The following is a 25,449-nucleotide window of genomic DNA, read 5'->3' on the forward strand; positions in this document are numbered from 1 at the left end:
TGAGGGCCATGTCATCACTTTAATGATGTAGATCTTTGGTGTTTCCCTCATTAGCAGTCAGACTATCCCCTCTCCTCCCACCACAATGTTTCTATGATGAGTTACAAACAGAAAAGAAATCACATTTTCATACTAAAAACAAAATAATCAGAGCCTTGATTTCTCCACTAGAAACTACACGTACAGTTCAAGATTCCACATGCAACACCTTAAATCACAGACCGAGACCTCACATTCTGACCTGGAGTCTCATCCCCTCCCCCAGCCTTGGGCTGGCTTTGGCCTAGGCTCAGCTAATACTGCCACCCACAGGTGCTGCTCTGAGGGCCTGGGGGGCCAGGGGAGAGGAGCCTGGTGGACAAGCCCTGGGGGCCGGCCAGCCTACACCCCCCACTCCTGAGTGAGGACCTGCCCACCATCCCTTGACTCCATCCTCTATCAGGCAAGCAGGCTGCCCCCCTCCCTTCACTCCATGGTTGTCCCCCATCAGTAAGTGCAGGAAGTCCCTGTCCTCAGGAATCTGGGAGCCTGGCCTGACCCTAACTGTGGTCTCTAGGGGATAAGATGATACGAGAGGCTGAAGCTCTGGAAGGCTCAGAGATGGAGGTGGTTCCTGGGGGCCAGGCTGCTCCTCCTGCTCTTGGGCTCCTAGTGGCTCTGCCCATGCAACAGGTAGTCAGGGCAAAGGTGCCCCACTGGCCACTGTCCAGGATGGTTTGGCCCAGATCTGGAAGACGGTTCACCCTTCTAAGGCTCTCTGCCCAGGGGCGAGTCTCTTAAGCCATGTTTCTAAGAGAAAGGGGGGGGTTCATGGCAGGGATAGCCACTTCCTCCTCCATTCACACGTAGCACAGCAGCATGGCTCCCCTGGGCTCCAGATCCTGGAAGGTTCTAGTCCCCTGAGGCAAGCCTTGCCCATTCGACTGCCTCATGCCCACTGACTCTGACTTCCTCTCGACCCCCCACCCTCTTGCTCCTGTTCCCTGATGCAGCCTGCAGCTCTTCCGCGTGTACAGTTCCGAGTCAGCTGTGAGGTCCGGTTTCTGCTCAGCGGTTCGAGGGGAAGCACCAGTACACACGTGTGTCTCTACCTGTTCCGTGGCTCCCTGCTGGGGCCTGCAGCTTCCCCCCTGCTGCCACCACCGCCATCAGCAAGGTGGTTGTTATTGGTCAGGTCGCAGTGCAGGGCTGGTCCTTCAGTGCTGGGAAGGGGGAGGGGGAGGGCGGCAGGGACAGGGGAGGAAGAGGGCAGGGTGGGCTGGGGCAGCTCCCGCCCAGGGACACCACCAGGCTGGTCCCAGCAGGCTGTCCGGGGGCTCAGGCCCCGCTCTGCCAGCTGCCCAGGCTCTGGGAGCAGTCCCCGAGAGGCGGAGGGCCGGGGCGAGGAGGCGCGGGCGGCCGCGGGCTCAGCGCCCGTCTGGGAGCCACGGTGGATGCGGTGGCTGACGATGATGCTGTTGCCGAAGCCGCCCATGGAGGCCATGGTGGTGCTCTGCTCTCGCTGCACCACAGCTGTCATGCCCCCTTCTGCCATCAGCCGCTGGATCCTGCTGAGGGCATCTTCCCCGCTCGCACCAGACTCCGAGCCCTCACCTGGAAGGCATGGAACACAAGACAGAGGGAATTCGTGGCTGGCCGGGGCCTCTGAGGCAGGCAGGCAGGCCACTGTGAGTAGGAGCTGGGGGATTCTTTGCCAAAAGCAAAAATGAGAAGAGTCTAATTCCCTCCTTCTGAGAATCAGAGACTTGAAAGCTAGACAAGACTCCCCAAGTGATCATCATTTCCATTTCTGTTTTACCAGTGGGGAAACTGAGGCTTAGGATGGCATGAGGTGGCCAAGGCCACTCAGCCAGTTAAGAAGCAGAGCTGGACCAGAAGACCCTTCCGACACAAGTGGCAGACTAATTACCACACGAGTGAAGGGGACTGAGGTGGATGTAGATGGCTTGCTTTGTCTGCCCTCTGCCTGTCTTGGGTAACCTGGGAGACCCAGCCCCGGACAGGGCATGCTGCCTGGTCTGTAGAAAGAGAGGGCACTACAGGGTATGGCCCAAAAGCAAACAGTCTGCTCTACTTCATTTCAAAACTGCTGTCTTTTCTGTGTTTTGTTTACTTTCTAAAAGCCCACAAGGAAGACTGGATTTTTAACTGTTCCCTACAAGGTATTCTGTCTCCTCTCTTCCTCCTTTCCCCACCAGCTTTCCCAAGCTGTTTCCCATTTACTATTCTCCCTGGGCTGGGCTGGATGCCTGATACCCTCATCTTCCCCTGGAGACCGCCAACTGCCCAGACCTGAGGCTTCAGCCCGCATCTCCAGGGAGAGAAAGAAGGTTCTGTTCCTTCCCCAAAGGCCTGAGCATTCCTTTGTGTGGGAGCAGAGGAGACTTAGGCTCAAATCTGTCCCGCACTCACTAGCTGTGTGACCTTGAACAAGTCGCTTAACATCCACCTCCTTCAGTTTCCAGACTTTATAAAAGGGATGAAAACAACTAGCTTACACAGGGCAGAGGAAATGAGATAATGGCACACAGTGGGCACTCAGTCAGTGGTGGCTGTAGTGATTAACCTGGGGTCTGTGAGTGGGGCTCTGTCCTGAGGACCTCCCCTCCGCCTGTGCTCAGCCCTCGGTGGGCTGATCTGAGGCTGTGGGCAACTATGATCAAGGCTCCTGGGCTGTTAGGGCTGGCACTACTGAACTATCAATTTATTTCCTTTGGCTACTTGCTGGCCATTTTGGGATTTTGCAGATTTGGGGGCGCTGATGGTGAGGGTTTTTCTTTTTTGAGTACTTATTGTCAACAGCTATTTTTGTAAGACTTTTTTTGTTCCCTCCCTGTCCAGTCCCTTTTCTCTGCTTTCCTTGTTAGAGCTGCATTTCCAGCCAGTTTCACAGCTTCATGGTGTCTAAAGCCCCATTAGATCTTTCCCTCCTTGTTAGTGCTTGGCAGTCTCATGTTATGGGTCTTAGATGATTCTCATCAACATTAAGCAGTGGGGACTCCGCCTGGGTTTTCACTTATGTGCGGCTTGCTTTTTTTCCCAGTCCACTCTACTTATCCACCGCCCCCCGCCCCCGCCACCCGCCGGCCCTCAAGGTGGCTGCCCTTCCAAGCTTCCCCCTCAGACAGCTCAGTGCCAATTCCCAGGGCAGAAGAAAAGGATCTGAAAGGTTCTCAGCACTTCTCTCAGGGGGAGAAGCCTTCCCACAGGGGGGCAGAGGGTAAGAGGAAAGGTCAACCTAGGGGCTCAGTGCCAGCAGAGCTACCACCCTGTGAGCCAAAAGAGCTGCCTGGCGAGGCCCCCTGGGGACCTCCTTGTGCTCACTGCCACCCCCACTGCTTTCCAAGAACTCTGTGCACTGAGGGCCTCCCCAGCTGGGTCTGGGATGTGCAGTGGGCTGGCCCAAGGCCCGCTGGCACTGGAACTCATTGTGCTGGGCTCTGTGCCTGGTGAACTATCAGCTCTTCTCATGTAGCTCACTTCCAGGGGCAGGACAGGGCTGCGTTGGCGCCCTAAGGGAGGTGCCACAGCCAGGCCCTCAGGGAGCCCAGCCCCGCCTGCCCTTTCCCACTGCACCCATGGCTCTGGTCTTGGCCACCTCTCACCATGACTGTGGCTGTATTCCCTGATCTTGCTGATCTCTCCCCTTTCCACCCAGACTCCACGCTGCTATTACCATTCTAATTAATCGCGGATTCACTGAGTTCTGGTTAAGTCCATAATCTGTTTAAGACCCAGCAGCAACAAAAGCCCTCAAAGTTGTCAGGATGCCTTAGCATTACATTTAAGGGCCCTCTGGTCAGGTCCGAGCCACTTCCCAGACTATCCCCTCTTCCTGCACCAATGACCACACCAAACCCAACTAGGCACTTCTGTGTGCCTTCCAATCCCCTGCTCATGTACACCAGGGACACACTGTGGATGTCAAGGTCAGTGTAAATACTGCCCCACCGGCTCTCTCCCTGAGCCCTCGCAGTGTCGCACTCTTCTCTGTGTGAGTTATCTGTGGCTGTGGCATCTCCCTTCTGGTCTCCAAGTCCCTGAAGGTCTCAGAGTAAGTTTTATTTATCTTTGGGTCCAGTGTCTAATGCACGGCTTTGCACTTGGTGTCTATTTGTCACGTGAATGTGTGGCTGAATAAAAGGGCTCCCAGGCTGCTTACAGGTGCTTCAGACTTAAGGCAGTTTCTGAAACCTAGTCACATGTCGCTCCTCTGCTATGGGAGAAGTACTTTTGCGTTTGTTTCCTTTCTGGACTTTTTTTTTTTTTTTTTAATTTTAAGAGCGAGAGAGACTGAGACAGAGAATCCCAGGCAGGCTCCGAGCTATCAGCACAGAGTCCAATGTGGGGCTCAAACCCAAGAACCATGAGACTGTGACCTGAGCCAAAGTTGGACGCCCAGCAGACTGAGCCACCCAGTTGCCCCTGGACTTGCTTTTTGAAGGGAGAGATGATGGCTTCATCTCTGAATCGGATTCTCTCTGCAACACCTTTGGATTCATGGTGCCTAACACAGTATCATCCATAAAGTAAGTGTTCAAAAGAGACTGGATGGAAGAAGTTAAACTGTGCCCATGGACGACTTCCTCATGCTTGTGCACACAGCTGTGAGCTGTGCTTCTCTCTCGGGAACTCTAAGCCAAGGCTAAGAGCTGGCACTGGAGGCAGCTGGCACATTCTTCAACAAGAAAACACACTGGGGCCTAAGGGAAAAGGCAGCCGTGGCTGGGGATCCAAGCTATTAGCTCGAGGAGCAGTGGTGGCCACAGAGGTTAATTCTACTGTCTCTTTCCCTAGCAAAAGCATTTCTTTTTGTCTTTGAAAAATGGGAAATTGAGTTAGTGTTGACAGGACATTTTTTCCTTGGCAAGTTCTAAGGTACTTTCTGGATGTGGATGCCAGGATGGGATCAGCAAGTTCCCATAAATGCCCTGTAACTGCATTTAATTCTGGGGCTGTCACTGACCAGAAGAGGGGAGCCAGGCTGAGTGGGAAGAGGAGCTGTGCTTCCTGCCCTCAGGGGACCCGCTGGCTTTCTAGTCCCTCACTTTCCACATTCGCTTTTCTCTGGCCCCGGGCCCAGGCTACTGCAGTGGGGCTAATAACTCTCATCTTCACCAGACAAGAAGGAGCCCCGGGCAAGCCTTCTCCGAGGTCAGAGACAGAAGAGTACAGCACAGCCATGCTCAGGGGTGGGCCCTTGCTCCGTTAAGTCCATTCATTCCACACACTTCCTGAGCACCTACTGTATGCCAGGTGGGCACTGTTTCACTGAGGGGAGCAAGCAGTGAGCCCTGGGAACGCACCCCTCCCTTTCTGAGTGACAGGGTAGGGAAGGTTTAAAGGTGGACAAGCTAAAAAGCTGACACCTGCAAATTCCCCCTGGGGAAGGCTCTTCCTGGACATCCTAGAATGAGCGGAATAGGTTTTAATCAAATTTTTATAGAGCAAGAAAATGAGTAGTAGCCTGGGAACCTTTTGGTGCTGACGGGGAAGGGGCTAAGGGAGGGGCAGCCCCAGAGTGTGAATTACTCAGGTAGAGCTGCCTGCCCCACTAATCTAGCTGGGCTTCTAGTGAGTAGGGATGTATCCCTCCTGGCCCCACCTCCTAGCTACGCCAACAAGAAGGGTTAGCTAACTTAACTAAGGGTTTCTTCTACATGTTCCGGCAGGTGTGGCCACCAGTTTGCCAGTAAGGTGAGAGAGGAGGCAGGGGTGGGGGTGGGGATGTGCAGAGCTGCCATGCCTGCCTGCTGGAAGGGCCAGGGAGGACATCTGCACCCAAGGAGACTCTTGCTTCCTGGTCCCTTGCCTTGCTACCAGAGTGGTAGGAGTGGTAGGTGGTCCAGTGGGGCAATTAAGCAGCTCAGAACAAGGCTCCTGGCCCCAGGAGACATGAGGCTGGCCAGTGACACCCTTCTCTGCAACCCACACCTCTCCCTTACTTCTGTCTAGGTGAGGGTCTTCTGCAAAGGACTGCGATGCTAAGAAGGGTTGTGCTCCCAAGCTCTAGGCAAAGGTCACCGGGCTTCAGACAGATGCAGAGAGCTATCCAAGCCTACTCTGCCCACACTTCAGCGCCAGATGGCTACTCTTGCTGAAAAGTGCTTCTGGCCTCTGAATGGTTCACCCTCCACCACCTGCTCTCCTTTATGACGGGGGAGACAGGAAGGGAATGAGGTTCAGGCCTCTGAAACTGGTGAGAACCCCACAAAGAGTCACGGGCCTCAGCTGGGGAGGTGGCCTGGGCCACAGACCAAAAAAGGATTCAACTTTTAAAAATTTCAGTTCACTAACTAGAAATTAAATAAAAATTAAAAAACAAATAAAAAATTTCAGTTGATGACGGTGAGAGGGACAGTGCCCTGTGGGGTGACTAGAGTGTGAAAAGCTATTCCCTGGGGGAGACACAGGTGAATTTGTTACATGCCTCATGCACACCATGGCTTTTCCTTCTGTGGACGTTTTTTTGAGCAAATGGCTCAACACAGACCTAAAGCATATGTGTCTGGCTGGAGGCTGCTGCCTTGTTTGGAGCTCCAACCGGCAAGGGGGCTGGGGTGGGGGTAAGGAGAGTGACTGAGTGAGAACAGCCTGCTTAACACAGCTGTCGACAGACTCCAAAGTGGCTCGAGCTCTACCGCTGGGAAGTGCTAATTGGTTCTCAGAAGTGTGAGGCCAGCACAGAGCCAGGGCTGATGCTGGCTGAGCTACACCTGAGGTAGGTGAAGGACGGGGCTGCTGGTATGCCGGCTGCAGCCAGAAGGGCAAGGAGCCATGGGTGTAATAGCAGCTTGACAAGCTATCCTGTGGGCTGGCCCTGGAAGCCCAAGGTCTGGTGTGCTTGTCCCTGGAATAAGAGCTCGCACCAGTGAGTCTCTTTTGCAGTCTTTCCCATCTACACTACTTCCTGTGTGCTCTCTCTGGAAGAACAACCTGGGTCCTCCAAGTTTCAGAGGAGGAGGAGGTCAGGGTACTTGGTGGGAGTGGAGCAAAGCTGTAAGAGCAACTCAGCTTCCACTGGGTGGAAACAGTGACCCAGATCAGGGAGATGCTGTTCCTGCCTGAGGAGGCTCCTAACGCCACCAGGGGAACATTCCCCAAGCAGGTCAGAGGGTAGTCATTCTGAGAGGGGAGGGCCCTTTCTCAGCACCTGGTCTCTGCGGACAGACCAGGAGGGGTGATGAAGGTCCCAACTGCCCATTCCCAGTCATATCTCCCCTCTGGTGTTACGTGACTCTTACCTTCACCAGGACCCAAAGCTGCTGTCCCTGGCTCCTGTATCTCCCTCTCCGTCTGTGTTTCTGCATTCTGCAGCTGAAGGGCCAGAGTCTGGGTGCCCTGAGATGTCACTGAGGTGGTGGGGTTCCGGGGTTGCAGCCCAATTGCATTCATCAGACCCATGTCTCTGTCAGTCCTCCACGTGGCTCTGCTGGTTCTAGGGAGGGAAGGGCAGACTGAAGTCAGGCAGGGTTTGGGACAGTACGCCTCATAGAGTTCCACTTGTTCCACGCCACTCCTCAGGGAACAGTCCCCTGGACCAGGGCCCACAGGCTAAGACGAGAAAGAAGCCCTGTGCTGCTGCAGCTACCTCCCAAAAGTAGTTAACTCAGCTGTGTCCTTTCTCCTCCAGATCAGGGCAAGCTCTGGGACAATGAGCGGAAGCTGCAGAACCATCCAATTTTGCAAAGCCAGTTAGTGCAGTCACTCCCTTAAACAATGAGGATTTTTCTGGGGAGGTAGAGAAGGCTCATCTTAAGACTCTTAGGGGCGTCTGGGTGGCTCAGTCGGTTAAGCATCTGACTTCAGCTCAGGTCATGATCTCGTGGTTCAAGAGTTCAAGCCCCGCATCAGGCTCCGTGCTCACAGCTTGGAGCCTGGAGCCTGCTTTGGATTCTGTGTCTCCCCCTCTCTCAAAAATAAATAAACATTAAAAAAAAAAAAAAACAGAACACCTCTTATCCACGTTCAGGAAGCCACCAGCTGAGATCTGTGGGACAAAGGGTGAGCAGTAGAAGGGACCTTTCTTCTTTTCCTTCCTTCCTTCTAACTATATGCTGACAAGATTCCAGTTTAAATTCCTGGAATTTCCACTGGATCTCCACTTTGGAGGAAAAGCATCAGGATTCTTATGAGGCCCTTCTGGGCTCCTCCTTCAGGGCCTTCTGACAACAGACCCTTGAAGGTAGGCAGCCCAGCTGACCTATGAATAATGCCCAGGCCCAAAGCTAGCACCCCTTTCCTTGCGCGTTTCCCAGGCACTGACCCTTGGGATAGATACAGCTGGCAGCAGAGGGGGCCCAGGACTTCCATGACAGTCACCAGCTACTCATTTCTAGCTGCTTCTGGGGACTATTCTTCTAGCCATGTCCTGTAATTCTTCTAGGAAGCAGTGATGCCCTTGCATGTATTACTGACCCATCACTTTTTTCTCATAATGTTTCAGTCTTCCTTAATACATTGATAAGAGGATCAGTACCAGGTTCCTACTCTAACTGGCCCCTGGGAATGTGTCTGTCCCTGGGTGCTAGCTCTGGGCAGCTTGGTCCCTGAGGCCCTGGTCACCTGCGGTATTGTCCACAGATTCTCCCTGGGCTCCCAGCACTCTTCTTGTGGACAGCATCCCTCCCTAGTGCTCTGTCTTCTCCCGTCACCCCAGTGTGCCCAGATACCATGGCCAGGATGGGAGAAGCCCACAGGATGTCCTAGCTTATTCTCAGTCAAGACTCTAAGAGCAGAGCATGTTCTTGTCCTTTGCCATAGAATACTTTTCTCGAATCCAACTGTGTGCAAAAGCTCAATGCATGAAGCAGATCAAAGAGGAGCTGCTGTGGCTGAGGAGAGGCACCCAGAGAGCCCCGGAGCAGTCTGAGGGCACTGGTTGAGAGCCCACTGGAAACAGGAGGGACAGACCTCCAACAGCTGTGCCCTCCTCCTTCCCAAACTCACCCTGGCCTTTCACTGCTCCTGCTGCTGGAATGGACAGTGAAGACAGTCTCGTTTAGCTGGTCCCAGTAGTACTCAACACCAGAGTTCAAGGCCCTGAAAAGCAGTTGGGAAGGGTGGAGGAGAAAAGGTGGAGAGCATTAGAAAAAGAATGGCCAGAACACCTTACACCTCCTAGGCTCTGTGGCCTGTGGCCTGGTAGCCCTCCTTCATCTCTCCTTTGTCTCTCTTGGGGCTGAGCTGAGACAAGGACTGGAGATTTCCACCAGGAAGCGCAGTGCTGGAGCAGTGCGGACAAATCTCCAACAGCCCAAATGCCTGTAGTGGTGGGTTTTTAGCCTCTTCCTTCCTCTGAACAGTGCCTCATCAGCTCCTCCTCAGGACTAAGAGATAGCTAAAAAATAGCCACACTGTACGCAGGCAGTGGGCTGAGTGTTCTTCAGGCACAAAGAAAGGAGCTAAGATAGCAAATGAGAGACTGGGGAGGCCCTGGAGGGACGGGGTGCCACAGACAGCCCTGCCTCAAGTGTGGGCTTAGTGATCCGAAATAGAGAAAGCACAGGCTCCTGCCACTGGGTCTTCCCTGCTGCCGTGGGGCAGGGAGGAAGGAAAACCAGGGCATCTTGCCATTCTTAATTTGCCTGGAGCTCAGAAGTCTAAGCAGGGAAAAGCCCCCACTGAGCCAGAATAGTCCACAAGGCTTTCTATTCTAGACCTAGAGCCTCCTTTGCTAGGGCAGGCTGGGCTAGCAGTGGGGAAAGGTGCTCCTAGAGAAGACGGCCCTGGGAGTGTCCCCATACTTCCTACTGGCGTAGAAGAGAGACCCTCGAGTGGCCACTGGCCGCACTGCTGACAGCGGAGAGGAGTTTCTATCTGTCCAGTTCTCCAGATTGCCAACCTTGCCCTGCTTCCTCCTTTCCCTGTAATGGACCATCAAGCGGTTCTGCCAGTGTCATAGGGCACCGCTGCCAGGAGGGAAGCAGTGGCTTCTGACGTTTCCATGATGACTTACCATCACAGGCAGCAGCCCCGTTACACAGACTGCTTTGCTTTTAAAGATTCTTTCCAGGAAGAGGCGTTACCTAGCAGTCACTGTGGTTGAGGGTGGGGTGTTGTGCTGAAGGTGTGAATAGGAGATAAGGAAGAGGTGTCTGGGCCCATCAGAACTTTGGTGTCCCTGGGGCGTCCAGCTGGCTCAGTGCGAAGAGCATGAGACTCCTGGACCTTGGGATCATGAGTTCAAGCCCCACCCTGGGCACAGACCTCACGTGAAAATTAAAAAACATAAAAACAAAAAAACCAGAACTCTGGTGTCCCTGTGGAGACTGTTAAGAGATACTCAAAACAGCCAGTTCTGCTCTTAAATGAGACAGGGCATGAGCACTGTGCTTGAAGAGCACAGCCGTGGACTGAACTGTACCCCCCCAAATCCATATATCGGAACACTATCCCCCAGTGTGACTATAGCTGGACATAGGGTCTTTAGGAGGTAGTTAAGGTGAAATGAGGTCATGCAGGTAAGACTCTAATCCAACAGACCTGTGGCTTTATAAGAAAGTAAGAAAATGGGGTGCCTGGCTGGCTCAGTCAGTGGAGCATGTGACTCTTGATCTCGGGGTTGTAAAGTTCAAGACCCATGCTGTGTGTAGAGATTACTTAAAAATAAAGTCTAAAACAAAAAAACAAAAAAACAAGAAAAAAGAAGAAGAAGGGTAAGAAAGAGATCTCATGCACGCTCTCTCTCTCCTCACCACTGGATGAGGACACAGTGAGAAGACAGCCCTTACAAGAACCCAACCATGTTGGCCCCTGATCTGAGACTTCAGCTTTCAGAGCTGTGAGGAAATAAATTTCTGTTGATTAAGCCCTCCAGTCTGTGGTGGTCTGCTTTGGATGCCCAAGCTAAGACAAGCTCCAGTGAAAGCTAGCTTTTCAACTGAGAGGCTTAGGTCATTTTCCTTTAACGGCAGAACTTCTTCAATAAAGAGCAGAGAAATCAGGGGCACCTGGGTGGCTCAATTAGTTAAGTGTCTGACTTCAGCTCAGGTCATGATCTTACGGTTCATGGGTTGGAGCCCTGCATCAGGCTCTGTGCTGACAGCTCAGAGCCTGGAGCCTGCTTTGGATTCTGTGTCTCCCTCTTTCTCTGCCCCTTGCCCGCTTGCATTCTCTTTCTCAAAAATAAATAAACATTAAAAAAAAAAAAGAGCAGAGAAATCAAAGCCAGTGGGTCAAGAGGATAAGCCAGGAAAAGACAGCTGTGGGGGAGTGAGGTAAGGTGCTTCCTTCCTAAACAGGATTAGCCAGGACAGGCACCTGACAGGGCTCGGATGAGGAGGGACTGTGTGTCAGGAGGCTGTGCTACTACAGGTGAAAGGAAACCAACCTAGGCCTGAGCCCCTTATCTGTCTTTCAAGGGTCATGAAGATTCTGGGGACTGGGCTTCACCTGAGGGCACACCAGCATCTTTGGAGGGAAAGGGCCACAGCCAGACACAAATACCCTTCATTCCCTGCTCTGTACTAACCCCTCTTGGCTACTCCTGAGGGCCTGCTGGGCTGCGGATTTGGTGTGATCTTCAAACCATCCCTTTAAGAAGGAGCAACTCCTTCCCCTTTGGAACATTCAGCTATTTTTGTGGGCACTGTCTGAGAACAGCAGGGCGCTGCAGGGCACAGGTGACAGGAGAGGACCTTCCATTAGGGAAGAGGCAAATGGCTAGAGGTCAACAGCAGAGACCTCCAAAAACAAAGTCATCACTATAGCTTCTGATGAGCCAAATCCTGGCTGCATGAGGCACCATGTGAAGCCAGCTGCCAGGGAGCCTTTGATTTACAAACTTGTCAAGATTTATTGACAGGTGGCAATACCATCTGGGTCCCTGCCAAATCCTTCCTCTGTAATTTTTGCTAGCCAGGGCTGGTTAGTGACAACAAACTGTTCACACTAAACCTACGCCGAGCTATGCACTGCGTGACCAAGAACCTTCCTTCCTGTCTCAGAGGACCAGCCACCTGAAGGCCCATTCTATGAGCTGGAACTGTTAGCATGATGCTGATGGTGAAAGGGTCCCCTAAACACTTTCCATCTGGCAGCATGCACTGTGAGCTCAGAACTGTGAATTCGGGACATTCAGTGATGAGGTCAACAGCCAACAGAAGGAGGCAATGGAGACTGGCAGATGTGCCGTCCAGGCCCTCCTTCCTTTCTGCCCCCCCACCAACAGGTCTACTGTTCACCCTGATTTGTTCTTTCTGTGGTCAGAGCAGCTCGACTACAGCAAGCTCATGTTTTTGAAAGTTTGGATAGAATTCCAGGTACTGTACCAAGGATCAGAGTTGAAGATACACTCTCTAGCTACTGGAACTGTTAGCCTTCAATACCCAGTATCACTGATTTCCATCTACAAGCTGAAGAATGGTCCCGACTCATCTGCTTTCTCCTTGGGTCTTAGGATCAAACAGTCACTGTTTGCCTTAGGTTCTTCCTGGAAGCCAGACCAATACACAAAAGTATGAAGAAGCATGGAAGGCCAATCAGGGTCAATCTTTCCCTCCTTTTTTTTTTTTTTTAAATGTTTATTTATCTTTGAGAGAGAGAGAGAGAGAGAGAGAGCGCGCACAAGTGAGGGAGGGACAGAGAGAAAGGGAGACACAGAATCCAAAGCAGGCTCCAGGCTCTGAGCTGTCAGCACAGAGCCTGACGTGCGGCTCGAACTTGTGAACCGTGAGATCATGACCTGAGCCAAAACCAAGAGTCAGATGCTTAACTGACTGAGCCACACAGGCGCCCCAGCGTCAGCCTTTTCAAATGGACTTCCACTTCACGCCTGGGTTCCTTCAGTAGCAGCTGTAAGCTGTGCTCAAACTCACGACTGTGAGATCAAGACCTGAGCCAGGATCAAAATTCGGACGCTTCACCAACTGAGCCACCCAGATGCCCTTAAAGATTTTATTTTTAAGTATTCTCTGCACCCAAAGTGGCACCCAAACTCACAACCCTGAGATCAAGAGCCACATGCTCCACTGACTGAGCTAGCCAGGCACCCCTGAACTTCTGAACATCTAGGGAATATTCCCTTTGAGAACATCCTTCTTTCTTCTGTCACTTACATGGCTGCAGAGGCTTGGCCCACATGGCTGTCTCTTTGGAAAGAAGGACAGGCATCTATCCCCACTATCTCTGCAAAGTGGGAAAGAGCTGGCACCTGGCTCTTGTGGGGCAGCCTAAAACATGAAGTCTCTGTGGCTCCTCTTTTGACTCGGGGATCTGCCTTTTCCCTCCTTGGTCAGTGATGCTTGATTGCAATCACTGTTTACAGTGGTAGCTCCCTCTTAAGGGACAGAGCTGACAGGGCCCCACACTCAGCCAGGGGGCCAGATGCCCCACGGTCCCGGCCTAGTTTCTTCTGGCATGAGTCCCTCAATTCTGTCTTCAGAGCTGACTCTGAGAAGCAGTGGTCTTCCCAGCAACACCTCCCCCCCATTTGTAGGGCTGATCTATGAAGCCGGAAGTGAGCAAGCACCCCCTCACATCAATCTGGTACTTCACGCCCACTATGGTTATCACTGGGGGTGTTGGCTGGGCTGGCAGTCAGCCAGAGGCGCAGCAGCAGCTTGGGAGGAGTGGCGGGTGGGGGAGCAAAGCAAAGGAGAAAGGAGCGCCTCACTGCTGGGAAGGGTGGGGTGACGGGGCTATCCGCCACCCTACTGGCTTTGTGCAGGGGCTACAGGGCCAGCTGTTCATCTCCTCACCTGTCCTAAGAATTTCCTACCCTGGAGCAATGGGGATTTCCTTAGGCCTTGTTCTACCTCAGTGGGTTTTCAGTGCCAGATGCCCCAGGGGCTTGTGACCTCTGTCTTCGTGCTTGGACAGAGTGTGGAGGCTAAGACAATGGAGGAGAAATCAAGAGCAGGACTGAAAGCACAAAACGGAGGTGCAGCTGCCTGTGTCTGTGGACAAAGACGGCCACCTGTTTTAGAGGGAGGGCTGTAATCCTGGCCCAGCTGGCTGGCTGGCTGCTGTGCCCTCGGGAAAGGGTGTGCCAGAACTGTATCACAAGGGGATGGGCGGTGAGCCTCAGGCATCTGCCTACTGGAGACACAACCCTGAGCTCCTACTTCCCTATTCATTTGTTCTCCTCATTTTAGGCCAGAGACCAACCACCAACTATTCAAAAGATGTGAACATTCTCACTCCTCTCTCATTTCCCACTGTGTCCCCATCATCTGACCGCTTAAATGCCTCAACGTAACCTAGAGCTGCATTCTTTACCTGAGGTCTTAAGAGAGTTATGAAATCGTGTGTTCTTGTGGTATGTTTTTCTGTGGAAAAATGTACATTGTTTCCATCAGAATTTCAAAGGTGTTTGTGATTGAAAAAAGGTTAAAAAAACCCCCACAAAAACCAGCTGTAGGAAAGAGCTCTGGACTGGACAGTCAGGAAGCCTAATTCTGTCTCTGATCTGCTGGGAGACCTGGGTTGAGTCTTCCCTTCTTTACCGGAATACTGCTCGGGCTTCCCTGCCTGAAGCCAAATCCCAAAGATATGAAGGGGACTGAGAAGCAGAGAAACTCTGAACAACTTGGGACAGAGTCATGTCTGTCTTAATTTGCATAGTTCCCTTAAATACGCACCCTAAGATTTGGGGCATTTGCCAAAAGGACCCAAGAAATCAGGAGAAACAGCAACCCCAAGACAGGTAGGCCAAGCTAGCTCTCTTTCTCTCAGGCCAACGCAACTTGGTCTGCGATGGGACGCTGTTCGTGCTGTCAAATACTGGTGGCTCCCTTGCTCCTGGAAGAGGCCTGAGTTCCTGCAGCTAAGAGTACCCCAGGCAGTCCAGGATGGCTCCAGCCTAGTGAAGCTGGATCTTGAAGACGACATATGGGGAGAAAAGAGAGAAGAGAGGCCAAAGCCAGCTTCATGTTTGGCTGAGGTGTCTGTGACTCACACCAAGTGCGGAGGCCGGGGTTTCAGACACAAAAGCCTTTGTGGGACCACGATAAACTGGAAGTAGAGACTGTGCCTCGGGAGGGGCAGGCCACTTCTGCAAGGGAAGGGGATGGGAGTTTGCCTGGCACAAAGGTCAGTGGCTGGAGCTACAGACAAGACGATAATGTTGAGGAAGGATGTCTTGGGGAAATGGGGACTAAGAAGGGCCTATAACTACAGTGTTGTTAAGAATAAAATTATGGTCCAGAATTCTGTGCCAGCTTTGGAGAAGATGTCTATTAGAGTCCTCTTATAAATGTCTAAGAGGCAGAGGTAAGATAAGCAGTCTCATGTGCTTCGGGGAAAAAGAAGGAGTTGAGAGCAGACTGATTCCACGGCTACGGTCATGCCAGAGGGAGGGCAGAGACAGACAGACCCAGCGACGGGGCTAACAGTGGCACGGTCATTCAAAGAGGCAGGCACAGTTCTGGAAAGGCACAAGGAGCTAGCGAAAGGGGCTCTCTGGACACAGAGCCTGAGGACAGTGCAGCTGGCAGAACCACAGTCTCAGATGGCAGCCTCTCTTTGGGAGGGGCTCCAAAAATTCAGGGTAGAATGAAAGAGCTCCCCTTAGAACCGGGTTTCCTTTCTCCTGAGCTACTGCCCTAGCTCAGCTGACATGGGCTCAGTCACCAGTCATCTACGAGGCCGCAAGAACTGACCCAAATACACACCCTAGGAAAAACCACCAAAGGCCCTATTAAAAGGCAAAGTGGACACTTCCAACAGCCAGAGACCCTACCAGACCAGTCACGCCATGCTCTGTGATCTGCAGAACACCCTGGGAGAAGGCGCTGCACCAAGTGAAGGACAGCATTAGGACGCTCTGGAGGCAGAAGTGGCATTTAGTCTGCTGGAACCCTGCAGCGGCCCACGCAGCAATCAGCCTGATCTGCACTGAAGCACAGAGCTTCACGCGCCCCACCTGGCTGGGTCTGGAAACTGATGACAGACCTGGCTGACTCCCAGGGTCTCAAGTGAAAGAATAGACTTCTGTCCTCCAAAACACCACAAGGGGAAGGGGTGTCATCAGGACCCAACACAGAGGTGCTATGGTTCCCTGTCCCCTCCTACCCCTTACTTCAAGACCAGATAATCATTTTGATTTTAAATGGAGCTTTCCAATCTGCCTTCACTGTTATGAAGCACAAGCAGAAAGGAAAACAGGCAGGACACAGAGCCAGGCTGCTAGAGATCAGTGGCCTGACAAATTAGGGCTTTAACAATACTCTATTTCCAATTTTATTTCTTAAGTTATGACTATGGCATTTATACAAACCTAAGACCACCTGTTGAATTTTTCAAAAAGCGTTTAGAAAAGAATCTTTGATATCTATGCTTTTGCCTGCAGAGAAATTTTACTATCACTAGGGAACCAGAGAACAAGAGAAAACAAAGAAAAAAAAATACTGCCTTAGGTTTAAGAAGACATAATAACTAAACCAGTCTTTTGAAGATTTCTGGGATGGAGAGCTAACGCTAGCAACCTCAAGTTAAAAGGACCCTCCATGGAGTGACGCAGAGAATGAGGCAGGCTCTAGCAGAATTTCGATTTCCCTTCTACAAGACCCCACCTCACGGCCAGACCCACAGATGGTGCTGATTACTCACGTCCTCAGCCTGGACGACCCCCTCCCACCCGTGCTGCCGCCCGCCCTGAGCCACTCACTCTGGTCGGCAGATCACCAGGTCTCCTTTGTTGGTACCATAGGCCAGGCCAAGCCCTGGCTCGGGCAGCCAACGGGCAGAGTTGATGCTGACATGTCTCCGCTGGTCGGCAGGCATGGGGTAAAGGACGTTGAAAACTCTCTGGGTGGGGGAGAAAAGAGGGAAGAAAAGAGAATTCGAGGAGAAACAATTTGTTACCAAGAATAACCAAGTCCCTTCTATGGCCGGAAGCAAGTTAACCACAGGGAGGAAAGGAGCCAGTTAGGCTGGGAACAGAAGGCCTCTTACACATACTGCAGAACTTGAGGTGGCAGGGGGAGCCTGGGGCCCTCTACTTTAGGAGAAGGCTACAACTCTGTCCAGCAAGGCTAGGGGTCACTTAGGCTTTTCTGCGGGAAGCTTGCTCATGCTCTCCTTAACATAACAGCCTTTTAGCTCTTCTCATTTCGTGGCTTTACCACGAAAGCCCCCTGGAAAGGCTGTCAGAGCTCCACTCCCCAGGAAGGTCTGCTCCTAACTTTCCCCTGACCAGACAAACCAGTGAGAGCCAAGCTCAACTGGGAGTCCCGTTACCATGGAAATCACAGCTCTTACAGCAATGGAGAACTGAAGGTGATAGGGGGGCGGGAGGGGGTGATAACACCAGAGAACATTCTTAATTCATCTAATTAAAAGCAATGTTAAAACTGCTATTGTTAAGGAAACCTAAAAGGTGCGCTAAGATGTAGGAAGCAGGGAAGAGGGGAATCTTGAACACACAGGTACATGACTTCTTTCTAGCTTATATAAATCACCATTAAATAGATCGTATCCATTTCTCCAAGGGAGACTCTCCCTTCAATAGTAGGCTTATTTCCAAAGCTACTATTTTCTCAGGAGGCAGCTCAGCTGTGGCTAAGGGTTTGGAGTAGGTGAAAGAGAGCCTCCAATTTCTCTGGCCTCTGAGCTGCACGACATTCCACAGCAACTTTAGTCAGAGAGCAGGACATTGGGAGAATGAAGGATGGGGACTTTCCTTTGAGCTAGGAAGCCCTGGGTTGGAGTCCTGACACTTCTCTAGAACAGTAACTTCTCCAGATCTCAGTTTAAAAAGATACAACACCAGGGGCACCTGGGTGGCTCAGTTGGTTAAGCGTTTGACTTTGGCTCAGGTCATGATCTCACACATTTTGAGTTCGAGCCCCATGTCCAGCTCTGTGCTGACAGCTCAGAGCCTGGAGACTGTTTCAGATTTTGTGTCTCCCTCTCTCTCTGCCCCTTCCCTGCTTGTGCTCTGTCTCTCTCTTAAAAAAAATAAACATTAAAAAAAAAAGATACAACACCAATATCCAAATAATTGTGGAGAGATGAAAAGGCATGATGTGTATAAAATGTCCAGCACAGTGCAAGCTCATAAATGGTAACTGCTGCTATTATTATCAGGAATCTGCATCTGGGGCTTCAAAAAAGATGGTTCGGGTCTACAAAGAGGACATGAAGCCAAGAATCTATCAACTGGAGTTGTAGTCAATGTTTTCCCTTTTAGCCTCTTCAGGCATTAATCTAAAGTAGGGATGAAAGTAGGGATGATCTGCTTTTCCCTGTTCCCTGATGGAAAAAAACAAAAAAACAAAGAAGACCAAATGAGATGTGGTTTAGAAAGTAATATTCAAGGAATTTAGGGTGGTACAATAATTATTACTTTTAAAATTATCCTGATGAGAGATTTAAAATTAAAAAAAAAAAAAAAGGAGGAAATAAGTAAAATTGAGCTAAGAATAAGTAAAATTGCACATATAAGAATGAAGTGATAAGCAGCCCTGGATATGGGAATACTTGTTCATGTGCCTTGGGTGTCTATCTGTCTGAAATGCTTTCACCAGGACGGGCTCCAGAATGGAGAGGACAGCAGCACGAGTTCTCAACATACCGACACATACACAGAGAATCCTGTTATGAATAATTTTCCAGGTTCTGTGGCGCTGAGAAATGTGCCTGGGCGGCTAATGGCACACCGCCCGGACGGCCCTGCAATGGTCCTGAGGTTGAATGGGTCTCTTACAGATACGGAATTGGCTCTGTTTTGAGGCAGAAGACTGACAGCACCACAGCTGCTGCTTTAAGAACCTCCCGTGCCCTCTCTTTCTGACTCAACTCCAAATGTAAGAATTAGCAAAAATCTTTGGTCTAACTGAGGAGACTACTAAAAAAAGAGCCCAATGGAGTTTATGAATTTCTAAACTAGTCATGTAGAACATGGTTGCTTGACCTCTGGATAGTCTCTTCCTTGCACACATATATCTAGCAGTGCTCTGAACGAACTCATTGCTCCGTTCTCTACCAGCCTCAATGGCTGACTCTCTGTGGAGGTGGCAATACCTGTCTTTTCCCTTTGCACCTATTCAACCCTTTCCTTCAAGTCAGGGGATGGGGTGTGGTGCCTTTACCCTTTCTCACAGAGGTTTTCCTTCCCAGAAGATAAATCAATAGTTTCTGTCCCACCTGCAGGCCACATAATTAAATGAGTTGGGACACACACTCAAAGGACAAACAACTATGTCTGGGATCACTGACTGTTCAACTTCCCTTCACCCCAAGGTTAGATGGCATGAGTGGGGTACACCAGGGTTAAGGAGGGATGTGTGTTAATTTTAGTGGGCTGGATTAGGGGAGCTTCGGTCTTGACCTGTGACAGTTCTACAAAGCTTCACAAGGGAGTCTCAGCTGAAGTCACAGTGATTCATTCCTAACTTCAGGGAGCTGGGCAGAGAAAGTAGCCTTGTAAGAAGGGGGAGTAATAAGGTTAGTAAAGTAGATGCTTTAAGGTTGTGCTGAGTTTTTTGATGGGTCTCAAAGAGGAAGAGAATTCTTCCAGAAATGTTCCAGACCAGAAAAGAAGCAGAGAAGCCTCTCACATGTCACAAGTTTACCTTTTATAGTCTGTTGCTGCAGAAAAATTAACAAACAAATACTATCAATTTGCTTCTAAGCACAGGAACCTACTTTGGAGACAAAACCCTCAAAAGACCAGTATGATGGATGACCCAGCTCAGGTGAGACAAGGTCAAATGCACTGGGGAGAAGTAATTAAAGATTGAGACCCCTAGACCTTGCTGCACAGACAGTCACAACCTCTATGGCTATAGTAGTCATGGGACATCAATTTGTTCTCTATGGCAGTTCCCCCGGGCCCCTCACCCCTCAAGTCCTTAAACACCGTTGAAAGGGCAGCTCCCAAGTGCCCATCTCCTCTAGTGTTTGGGTATTAGACTAAATCCTGCTTTGTGGCAGGAAGCCAGAAGATCCCACGTGAGGATCAGCAGCCTCCAGGACTCCTGATAAGCACCAGCTTGCTTATCACACTCTAATGTGGGGGTAGGAAGGAGGGAGGTGAGAGCAAAACATATGAGGGAGGGGGTGTAGTAAGAGCACAGAGGGTGCCAGATGGGCAGGACTCTGATTTACAGTCCTGAGAGGCCATCCGGTCCAATACTCCTGATTTCACACATGCCTGAAATTAAAGGAGCCTAGAGGAATGAGAACCTGGCCCATCTTCAGAACCATCCAGAGATGGACTTTCCGCTCCATTCTCTGGCTGGAGCTCTCAAAGCACCTCACAGAGGGGGGTATTCTCCTCACAATTAGTCAGCCGTAATGACAAAAAGAGTATCTGCCCAACAAGTTCCCCATTGCTGACAGACGGTTCAGTAGCTCTGGCCACTCTCCCAACATTTCTGCTTTCAACTATCAGTCTATCTGGCCCAGTGACTGGGGGAGCCATCTCCTCCCAGATTCCAGTGGGGTCTAGCTCTGGCTCTGTACACTCAAGGTTCATCAGCACTGACAAGAAAGAAGATCTGAGATAGTGTTAAGGGACAGCTCTGGCCTTCACTTAAAGACACCCCAAATATATCACCAATAAAGGTTTCCTTACCACTCGTCAAGGACAAAGCTGGGTGGCCTGCCAAAAATCCCTCTCTCCCTCTGACAAGAGAGACACCCCATGAAGTTGTACCACCAAATTCCATTACATTAGAGAAGGATTATCAGGACCTGGAGACCCTTTGTGGGGTGGGATACAAAATCCAGCTGCTGATTCATGTTGGCAGAGAGCTGGTTTCACCAGCTTTGGCTACAGATGTTCCCTGGTATATGACAAAAGCTGACAGCAACCCCAAGCAGACTGTTTTCCTTTCTGTCTAAACTCTATGAAGAGAACTGGAATCAATGTACTAGAAGGAGAGCCAGTGCCATATTGGCACATTACCAGAGAACGAGTCAGGTTCTAAGAGAGTGGGACAAGAGGATGATTCTTTCACTTCTGGGGTCCAAGACCATCTCGTGTACCACCTGCCTTTCCATCCCCCAAACTCTACTTAACAGAAGTAGGAGCAAAAGAATACAGTTCCCAGATCAAAACTAAAGGGATCTTGTTTCTTGTTCAAAGACAGGAAAAGAATGAGAGGCAACCAGAGTTGCTCAGTGGGAAACCTTCCTCTCCACCCTTTTAAAATTTAGACGAAAAATGTATTGCTGCCGTCAAGAAGATGTTTTCTTTTTGGCTGCATATCAATAAAGCTCAGACCATTAGTCTGAGTAGCAAACTGCACTGTTTAGATCAGCTCAGATAAGAAGCTGAAAGAAAAAACTTTGTGGTTATCTTGTTTGTGTTGGGGAATCTCATCATCTGTAAAATTGGAACGGCTCCACAGCGGCAAGAGGTCGAGTGCACTCAGCAGATCTCCCCTGTTTTAACTAAGACGATGGAAGCTGGTGGTAGGAAGAAACAGACTGGAATTGGAAACAGACTGGCCACAAGAGAAGACCCAAGCCAAGAGGAGGAAAGGAACTGTGAGGAGGAGAAATGCCTTCTCGGTAATGATGGAGATCAAGGGAGGCCTTAAGCCTTTAGAGAGGGTTACTAGAGGAAAATTAACTCTCTGGGAAGAGGGAAAAAAATCAATGGAAAGCAGATGCTAAGAGACAGCTGACCTTTCCATTGGAAATGGATGACTACCCATCTTGTCCAAGGCTGAGAAATGCACAAGTCCCAGAGCAGGCAGGGGGAGGGAGACTCTGCTCACCTTTTATCTTTTCTTCCTTTCAAGTTGTTGATTTACTTAGATTCATGAATTACTTAAGTGTCTTCATCCCTAGGAAAATCTGATCATTTTCCAGCAATTTTAATTTTTTTTACTGTCTCTAAGCCTTCTTTATATTCTACTTTGGAGTATAGAATTTGTAGGAGGTTGCTTTTAAAGTGACCATTTAAAAATAAGAATCAGAATATGAGCTCACCTAATTCTCCCCTTTATTCAGCTGAAGCAAGAACAAATCTGCCTAGATCACCCTTGTCCTAAACCAAAGCTCTCCCAACAGAAAAGAAGAGCGACAGCTCCTTTTCTTAACTTTTTTTTTTAAAGTAAGTTCTAGGGGCGACTGGGCTGTTCAGTCGGTTAAATGTCCGACTTTGGCTCAGGTCATGATCTCGCCGTTCATGTATTCGAGCCCCACATCAGGCTCTGTGCTGACAGCTCTGAGCCTGGAGCCTGCTTTGGATTCTGTGTCTCCCTCTGCCCCTCCCTTGCTCTCTCTCTCTCTGTCTGTCTCTCAAAAATGAAAAACATTAGGGGCATCTGGGTGGCTCAGTCAGTTAAGCATCCGACTTCAGCTCAGGTCATGATCTTGTGGTTTGTGAGTTTGCGCCCCGCCATCAGGCTCTGTGCTGACGGCTCAGAGCCTGAAGCCTGCTTCAGATTCTGTGTCTCCCTCTCCCTCTGCCCCTCCCCTGCTCATGCTCTGACTCTCTTTCAATAATAAATGTTAAAAAAAATTTTTTAATGAAACACATTAAAAAAAATTAAAGTAAGTTCTAGGCTCAATGTGGGGCTTGAACTCACACCCTGAGATCAAGTCGCGCATTCTACCAACTGAGCCCGCCTGGGGTCCCCTTTACTTAACTCTTGGAATGTGTTGCCCTCTGCTGCCGTTGATAATCTGCTCCCTTGAAGTCATTTCTAGCCAACTTCTTGTGATTTGCTGGGATCTGAAAACTCTGTTTTATTCACTCATTCCTTTCAAAGAGCTCCCAAAGAGCAGTCAGAGGACAAGAAGTTTAGTTTTCAATTGGCCTGATGCCTTTCCAAAGGCATCTCAAGCCATTAGGACAAAGCAGAGGTTACTTCAGCTGCGGGATCTACTTTGGTGTTAAATGACATACCAAGGCATTGAACGCTCCTAGAACAAATTAAAATAATTATTTTCTCCTATTCCCACATGTCTGTGCACAGCACAAGTTCTTAAACTTCCTTGGCTTCATGAATCTCAAAGGAAATGGCCAAATGAGAAGTTATTCTAGAGATTCACCTTGGATAAGAGAGTCTTTCAATATATTCCAATACATTTAATACATTTTAGTTGATATGTTTGGAAGCGCTTTGAGGACAGTTAAACATTAAAATACTTTGTATTTTATATTTGAAATACATTAAAATACTTTTAGCTTTTACAAATGCAAGAATTGGTTCTCCTACCAATTCTTGAAAAAAAAAACCAAACTGTTCTGCTTTTCGCTTTTGAAGCTATCTACTGGGAATCTATCACCATGTCTCAGTGCTGGGACTAGCACTCCAAGAACCCAATATTGGGCAAAATTGTGAAATGAGCAGGATGCTCCCTATTTTCGTAAGGATTATCTCCTTGATAATTTCAATTACTGTTATGGAGAAATGTGCTAGACACACTGATGATGGCTATAAGAAGGGGTATATCTTCACACATATGTAGGAAATACACAGCGCACAATGTATCAAAGGGACACACATTCCTGGAATGTTCCTCAGTGTCTCCTGTGTGCCAAGTGCAGGGAAGATTAGGAATACAGCAGTGCAAAGACCAGTCAAGAAGCCCGTTGTGGGAGTGCCTGGGTGGCTCAGTGGGTTAAGCATTTGACTCTTGATTTTGGCTCAGGTCACGATCTCACGGTTCGTGAGTTTGAGCCCTGTGTCAGGCTCTGCACTGAAGCATGGAGCCTGCTTGGGACTCTCATTCTCTCTCTCTCTCTCTCTCTCTCTGCCCCTCCACCTCTTGTGCTCTCGCTCTCAAAATAAACATACATTAAGAAGAAGAAGGGGGGAGGGGGAGGAGGAGGAGAGGGAGGAGGAGGAGGAGAATGAGGAGGAGGAGGAGGAGAATGAGGAGGAGGAGGAGGAGGAGGAGAAGAAGAAGCAGCAGCAGCAGCAGCAGCAGCAGCAGCCGCTGCCATTTGTGTAGCAAGAGAGCAGGGACCAGGTCCATTTTATGCACTGCCTTCCCAGACCTCACAAAGTACCTGGCCCATGGTAGGGGCTCAATTAAACTTTGTTGAGTGAAAAGAATAACACACAGAATAGGCTGCACTCTGAGAGACCATGAGAAAAGAAATCATTAGAGTTACTTTAGAGAAATCTGTCATGGAAAAATTCACCGAAACTAATTGCAGCTCTACTGTTATTTTTAATGTTTTATCTTGCCCCCTCCCTTCTCTGACAAAGTGCATCAGAGACACCCCTGAATTCTCCCATACTCCCTCCCCCTTTCCTGCAATGTGCTGAAGAAAGGCACTGTTTGAGGATAGATGCTTTGTGTCACATCTCAGAAGTCAACTTTAAGATAATTGCAGCGGAAGCAGCTTTTAATCAACTGACAGGCGGCTTTAAGAAAATTAATGAGGACAAAATCTTAGGAAAGAGTAAATCATTTCTGACAACAAAGCTGTCTCTCTTTTTTCCCAATCCCCCCTTGAAGAAATAGTACCCTTCAGGGTACAAAAATAAAATATCTTTATTTTTGGTTTTTGCCACTCCCAAGGCCAGACAAGATTAAGAAAGGCTCATTCCCTTAGATTTCTGGGGAATACTCTAGATTGACTAGAGTTCTAGGTGACTTTTGAAAATCAAACTTTCAGGGGCACCTGGGTGGCTCAGTCAGTTGAGCGTCCGACTTCAGCTCAGGTCACGATCTCGCGATCTGTGAGTTTGAGCCCCGCGTCGGGCTCTGTGCTGACAGCTCGGAGCCTGGAGCCTGCTTCAGATTCTGTGTCTCTCCATCTCTCAGCCCCTCCCCTGCTCATGCTCTGTCTCTCTCTGTCTCAGAAATAAATATTAAAAAAAAAAAAAAAAAAAAACTTAAAAAAAAAAAAAGAAAATCAAACTTTCAGAATCTAGGGAAGTAGAGATGAGTAGATTATGTCACAGGCTAAATTCCGGGCAAAGAGGTTATAGTGAAGATTATATACTGAAGCACGGAGCTAGGACTAGCCCAAGGAGCCTGTACACGTTAGTTACATAAACACTGGCCAGGGCTGACAGCGCTGGACACCCATGCTGCCCTAAGATCTAAGCTACAATTTAGTTATGACTAATTTGAACACTCTGGATATCAAGCCTTTGCTGTGGTTGATTTTAATGAATTTATAATAATAATCAGTCACTAGGCTCTCTGAAGATGGCTATAAAAGTGACAGAAAATGGCTATAAAAAGAAATACAACTGATGTTTCTTTATAACCAAGATGACACCCATTAATGGGCATCATAGTGATGTCTCCCATCCAAGGATAACAGTGAGTGGAATACTGGAAAAAGGAACTGAAGAAGTACTCCTTTAGATGGGGAAGGGCCTGGAGAGAAAGATAAAGATACTGCTTCTCACTTTTTAAGCCAAAGCATCTCTGTATTCTATAGCGTGCAGGCAAGCAGGCAAGACCTTGCGGTTAAGAGCTCAAGGAAAGTCAAATGTGGGCAGGTAAGAATTTTAATCAGAAATGGAAAAAGGCCTCACAGCATTAGTTCTTTTTTTTTTTTTTTAATTTTTTTTTTAACGT

At 49.6% G+C, this 25,449-nt stretch overlaps 1 protein-coding gene across 10 annotated transcripts in view; it reads right to left on the reverse strand.

The window, feature by feature from the left end:
* AMBRA1 (autophagy and beclin 1 regulator 1) overlaps positions 1-25,449 on the reverse strand; it is a 181,631-nt gene continuing 156,182 nt past the window's right edge. For 9 of the 10 annotated variants that reach the window (XM_058688803.1, XM_058688811.1, XM_058688808.1 and 6 more), the window contains 4 exons: positions 16,610-16,749; positions 8,950-9,042; positions 7,245-7,438; positions 1-1,593 (listed from right to left, as the gene is read on the reverse strand). In XM_058688803.1, coding sequence (XP_058544786.1) covers positions 1,088-1,593; positions 7,245-7,438; positions 8,950-9,042; positions 16,610-16,749 — 933 coding nt within the window. In that variant the 3' untranslated portion in view covers positions 1-1,087. Of the gene's footprint in view, positions 1,594-7,244; positions 7,439-8,949; positions 9,043-16,609; positions 16,750-25,449 lie in introns of those variants that run through there. The other variant, XR_009249969.1, reaches the window with a different exon arrangement.

This window comes from Neofelis nebulosa, chromosome 10, assembly GCF_028018385.1.
Source record: "Neofelis nebulosa isolate mNeoNeb1 chromosome 10, mNeoNeb1.pri, whole genome shotgun sequence".
Lineage (NCBI taxonomy): Eukaryota > Metazoa > Chordata > Mammalia > Carnivora > Felidae > Neofelis > Neofelis nebulosa.